General features: G+C 40.4%; 1 protein-coding gene across 1 annotated transcript; it reads left to right on the plus strand.

Moving 5' to 3' along the window:
- Nucleotides 1-200: 200 nt before the first annotated feature.
- LOC137916083 (LIM/homeobox protein Lhx8-like) lies at nt 201-4,124 on the plus strand. Its single transcript, XM_068759206.1, has 8 exons — nt 201-269; nt 602-724; nt 836-957; nt 1,547-1,767; nt 2,088-2,191; nt 2,567-2,662; nt 3,082-3,271; nt 4,048-4,124. Exons 1-8 carry the CDS (start codon nt 201-203, stop codon nt 4,122-4,124), a joined length of 1,002 nt encoding a protein of 333 aa, XP_068615307.1.
- Nucleotides 4,125-6,417: the final 2,293 nt, after the last annotated feature.

Here is a 6,417-nt window from a genome sequence, read left to right on the forward strand (position 1 = left end):
AGAGGCCATAAGTTCAAGTGTTGTCTGTTTTTGTAAGTAATGACCACTTTCTTTTTTTTTTTTTTTAAATGTCATTTTGGTAATCGTCGGGCGTTGTCATGGTGAAAAGAGAAAGGAATGATATTTATGGGATGGAGAGTTGGGCATTTAAGACCGCTGCTGCAGTCTGACGGACCAACATCCTCTTCGCGCTTCCCGTCATGTTTGAGGATTGCAGAGGAGACCAAGAGCTGCGAGGCAAAAGCACTGAGGACAGGAGAGACGTGATGGTAGGAACGGATTGGAGCTCAAACCGGATCCGTTTTTTAAAAGAAAACTTACTAAAATTTCAATATCACGACTTTTCGTGCTCGATTAACAAAAAAGACAACAAAGGAGCAAGTTCTTGAAGCCAAATAAAACTTTTAGCTTTAGGCCTCAGGGGTGAGAAAATTATTTCCAAAAGTCATTTAAAACAATAAAAATAAAGGCCGATAATAACTTTACTATTCGTACAAGATATTCAGACGAGCCTGTTTTATTCTCATCACGGCAGAAGCAGTTGGAGCTCAAACATTATGCCTTACTGCGCGTTTTGTTCACTGCGCGTCTGATCCCTCAGGGCGCGTCGGTGGAAGTCGAGGACGCGTCGCGTCTGCAGCCGATGGCATCCGCGCCCCCGTTAGGAAGCGTGGAAGTGTGCGCGAGATGCAACGAGGACATCGTGGACAAATATTTATTAAAGGTAAACACTAATCTTGCGCTTTATGACACGTTTTCCATTGAAAGACTCGCGCAGGCGCGTGCACGTTTCGCACTGATTGACTTTCGCTCCTTCGCCCCGTCGCTGCTGCAGGTGAACGACTTGTGCTGGCACGTGGACTGTCTGTCCTGCAGCGTGTGCGAGACTTCACTCGGCAGCCACGCGAGCTGCTACATCAAAGACAAAGAGGTCTTCTGCAAACGGGATTACTTTCGGTAGGCGCGTTAACGGGTTAACGGAGAGGCGCCGACTCCTCTAAAACAACAACAACAACAACAACAACGACTACTACTATACTACTATTACCAATACTGCTGCTGCTGCTGCTATACTTCTTCTGTTATTACTCTGACTAAGAAGTTTATTATATTAATATAATATGTGGGTTGGCAGAACATGTAAGTCATTGAATATATTTTATTTTACTAAATGAAAAGTTTCACTCACAATTTTCATTGTCTTAAATTTACTGGCATAACAGACAGATAGATAGATAGACAGATAGACAAAGATAGATAGATAGATAGATAGATAGATAGATAGATAGATAGATAGATAGATAGATAGATAGATAGATGATAGATAGATAGATAGATAGATAGATAGATAGATAGATAGACAAATAGATAGATAGATAGACAGACATAGATAGATAGATAGATAGACAGATAGATCCTTTTACTCACTCTGCCCAAGGATTTTCAACGGAAACCAGACCACAAGGGCTTTTGTACTATAATACATTCTACTGTGTGACTGTACATTGTATCTAATAAATATATTCATCATCATCATCACGTGCAGAAGATTCGGGACCTGGTGCGCGTGCTGCGGCCGGACCATTCACTCCACGGACTGGGTCCGCCGGGCCAAGGGCAGCGTGTACCACCTGGCCTGCTTCGCCTGCGTCTCCTGCAAGAGGCAGCTGTCCACGGGGGAGGAGTTCGCTCTGGTGGAGGAGAAGGTGCTCTGCAGAGTTCACTATGACTGCATGCTGGACAACCTCAAGCGGGCCGTGGAGAAAGGTGAGCCGTCCGACGGTCCGGGACCCGGTTCTGGACCGGTCTGCGTTTTCATCCTGCTGCTGCGGCTGATTTAATTTACTGCCGAAATTTCACTCTAGTTTTTCTTTTATTTTTCCATTAAAACAAAACATTGACCTCACTGTCTAAAATGTATTTTTTTTTAATATGTAGCCGATACGGAAATAATTCATTTAACATTATAACGAAACAAATAAATGAACAATCCCGAAAACAGACATAAAGAAAGTTTTTTTTTATGGGTGTAGGCTATTTCAAAGTGATGGTCTAAATATTTCAAGTTGTTCTGACGCTTTCTGCAGGGACCAGCGTGAACATGGAGGGGGCTCTGCCCACCGAGCAGGAGATTAACCAGCCCAAACCCTCCAAGAGAGCCCGGACCAGCTTCACCGCCGACCAGCTGCAGGTTAACCGCCATCACCCGACAGACAGGCGCAAATAGTTTATCAACCCGGACACTGGCCTTTTATTAAAAATAGCATATAATAAGAAATGTGTCTTTAAAAATCGTTAAAAAAAAATCTTTAAAAAAAAATCTTTAAAAAAAAATCTTTAAAAAAAAATCTTTTAAAAAAAAGAGTTATTATTATTATTATTATTATTACTATAATTATTATTATCATTTTCAGGCTCCTGAATAGTTGTTGAACAATTCATATACTAATTCGGTGTAAAATAGCATTCAGATAGAGCAAGAAAAATATTTTTTGATTACTGACAGTACATTTTAAAGTCAGCCTGTGTAATTTTAGCCGGTTTTCTTTTTCCTCTGCTCATGCAGGTGATGCAGGCCCAGTTTGCTCAGGACAACAATCCCGACGCCCAAACGCTGCAGAAACTGGCCGAGCAGACGGGCCTCAGTCGAAGAGTCATTCAGGTGAGAGCCGGACGGCAGCAGGCATGCAGGAAAGACGGGCACACAATGTTCCCTCTAATTTTTCATGCGTCTGAGCAAACACACAAATTCAAATAACGAATGATAACAATAAAAAAATGATGATAGTAATAACAACAATACAATAATAATACTATTTAAAACATAAATAACAACATTACTACTACTATTAATAATAATAATGTGTAATAACTTAATTGGGAGATAACATGAAGATGATCTCGAGTGTCCAACTCAACTGCCAAACTAAAGCAAAAATTATTTATCACTTCTCCAGAGATTTAAACGAAGATGAGGCCCTAACATTTTTTTTTTAACTTTGCAAGAGTTCTACAAACCGAAAAATAAATAAACAAGCTTCTGGAAAAACACATTTTTAAGTTTTAATCCTATTAATCCAGGTCTGGTTCCAGAACTGCCGGGCACGCCACAAGAAGCATGTGAGTCCCAACCACACCTCCAGCACCCCAATGACCTCGCTGCAGCCCGGCCACCTCTCCCAGCGCACTCCCACTCCAGAAGAGCTGCAGTACACATCCTACGGCGGCCCGGAGGGATCAATGCTCGCTGCGCTACACTCCTTCATAGACAGTGAGCATCCGTGTATTCATTATTGTACATGTTAAAAAAGATTAGGAAATTCAAATTAATCTTATTTTGTGGAAATGTCACAAACCCATATTGGAGATTTCCTGTTACTTTGGTTTTCTGATATCTTTAATTTCACATGTGAACTCTTTGCATTCCAAATTTAAGGTTGGTATGATTTTCTTTATTGAAATTGCCAAAAAAAAGCATTTGCAACTTATTAAATTCAATATATAAAATAAATGATTCCATTCTGAAATTATGCCATAACCTTAACTCTAAATTATTTGAGTTGTTCTGCTTTATTTAGATTCACCCGTCGGCAGCAAGGCCATTCATGTTTTTTCTGTTTAAAACCTCTGTTTACGTGAAACATGAGGGAAAATGACTTAGCAATGCTAAGGGAAGTTATAAATCTGTGCCACTATCCAGAACACTAAAGCAACACAAAACAAAACACTTCAAACCCAATTAGAGTTCTCTGACAGGCTTCCCTTCAAACAGATTCATGGAAATTACTACCTCCACCAAGGAGGTTATGTTTTTGATGGCGTTTGTTTGTCCGCCTGTCTGTTTTTCTGTTTGTTAGCAGGATTAAAGAAAAACATCTGGATGGAGCGTGATCCATTTTGATGCTGCTGTTATTGCTGGTTTCTTGTATTCATATGCTTTTTTTTTTTTTTTACCTTTGGATCTGATCCAGAACGAGGTCATTTCAAAGCTTTGAACCTGTGCCTCAAACATTTATGATCCATTCTATTTGATGTGTTTGTCCACAGTCCACTCACCTCCATCCATGTTTCCACCTCTGCTGCCTGCCCACGCCATGACCCCCCTGCCCGTGTCTCACGCCTGAGCCGCTCTCACACACAAAGACGAGCACAAACCTGCCTCAGACTTTACGAGCATTTGTATTTTGTCTCATCAGATTATAGCAAACGTCGTTTTGTTTAAAGTGAACCGTAAAAGCCTTTCATTTTACACGTTGATAAATCGTGATTCACTGTTGAGCTTATCACGTATTCCTGTAATCCAGTCCACGTCTGCTGCATTAGTACTATGGAAAGGGCTCAGTGTACCTCATGGGACCGACGTGCATCACTATGGTTTTGTTTGACCAAGCTAAGTGAAAGCCACCACATCCAAAATGTCAACTAATTATGAAGGCGACCTTGATTGTTTGTGTTTAAATATTGCAATTTTATTTATTTATTACATGTGAGGTCTGTTTTGAAAATAAATGATTACTTTCACAAACCTGAGAGACGAATGAGTGAAAAGAGATGTTTCACACGTGCAAAAGCAGCTGACATGGTGCTGTGTTTACCTCGGTGTGTGTATGTTTAGAGTCCAGGACACAAACAAACGTCAGATAAACAATTGACATTTTTTTATTTACATACATGCAATGTAGTCGGTTAAAGCCGTTTTTCAGTTGTGCACACATGAAGAAGTATATCTGCACAACTGAGCAACAATAAAGCAAAAAAAAAAAAAGAGAATTGCCTGCATTTCAGAGTGAGACTTTGTGGTGAGACGACTGACGCACATGTTTTACCTGCGTCTACTTGTTGACTGTGGTTGACCAAAAGAATCTCATTTCTAGACATGGCCGGGGGGATGAGGCACATGAAACAGTTTTTACTTCACTTCTCAGATCTCACTCTGCTGGGAATAAACTGAACCTGAGCTGCATTGACATAAAGACACAAAACACACACTTAGTTAGCTGTGCTGCATAAGAAAAGGAATAACAACATGCTATACGTGTGTAATAAAGCATGCTTAGCGCTGGAGGCAGCGTTTCTCTCCTTTGAGACACACTGTGCGATCTCTCTTGCTTTCATCGAATGCTTATGCTAAGCATGTTTCAGCGTGTTCGGCTGAAAACGAGGTGTGTGTGTGTGTGTGTGTGTGTGTGAGTCTGGTGGTGCCGCCACTCTGGAGCACCATGAGGGCAGCTTCTCAGGCTTAGAACGGCTTATAAAGCTAATCATTCCACGTGGCAGAAAGACCTCGCCAGAAGTTAAAAGTTGGTCTAATACTGGACATGGTGTGTCAAACATGCAAACAGCTGCATTACTGATTTATTTGTTCAGTCACCTGATCAACATCTTGGTGACATTTTAAACCCGGCTCATCATTAACATGAAAATCAAACAAACAAACAAACAAATTGACCTGATAAAACTCATAAAGCATTTGTATTTTGTCTTATCCAAGCAATGTGCTTTTACTCCACAAAACAACCTGCAGTGTTTTCTTCTCTATTTGTGTGCCATGAAAACCGAGTAGAATAGAAATTCCCTTTTTAAGATCAATAAGAAGACGAGACTTCAATTATCCCCAACATGGGGACATTTAAGCTGCATGTAATACGAACAACAAATGTTCTCGGTGAATGACACACTCACACATGTCCATGTTAGCCTCAGATTAAAAAGCAAAGCAAGTTCAAATGGCTGAACATTCAGGTTGCTGATCTTTGTTCAGGTGAGAGCATGAAATCCTTTCACTCCTATATTCACAATAAACAATAAACTCCTACCCTGAACATTTGTAAGAGATTCTACCTATAAAACTGCAGCTGCAAGACACAATTAGACAACGTGCAGGAAAAAAAAGGCACTTTGAGAGTGAAACACTTTTAAACTGCGTGGCCGTTGTATTCTTGACAGTCAAATAGTAAAACAGTGAAGACAAAGTCGTGAATTTATGTCTCAATATGAGACAATTTTTCGGTCAAATTGCTTGACCATTCATGGAAGAGTCAGCCCGTCGGCGGAGGGTTCACGTCTCAGTCAGACAAAGCGTATCTGGGTGCGTTGACACCACCAGGTGGTGATAGCAGGTTACCAAAGCACAGCTCACTAAAACCCCAATAAAGAACTAAATCACTGGTTCATGTAGAAACTGGCTTTGGATGTAAACAGAGAAAAACATTTTAAAGAACTATTTACAGGAACTTAAACACTTATAATCAAGCTGTCTTCTGCAGTTGCCTTTGAGTACCAACTAATTATCAAGAACACTTATACATGATTAAAGCACAGAACATAATCACAGCTGCTCGCCAATTCTATTGTGCGTTTCTAGCTTGAATACAGTTCTGTATTTTATATATACTTATTAAATGCTTGTACTGTGGA

Source organism: Brachionichthys hirsutus, unplaced genomic scaffold (assembly GCF_040956055.1).
Source record: "Brachionichthys hirsutus isolate HB-005 unplaced genomic scaffold, CSIRO-AGI_Bhir_v1 contig_465, whole genome shotgun sequence".
Taxonomy (NCBI): Eukaryota; Metazoa; Chordata; class Actinopteri; order Lophiiformes; family Brachionichthyidae; genus Brachionichthys; species Brachionichthys hirsutus.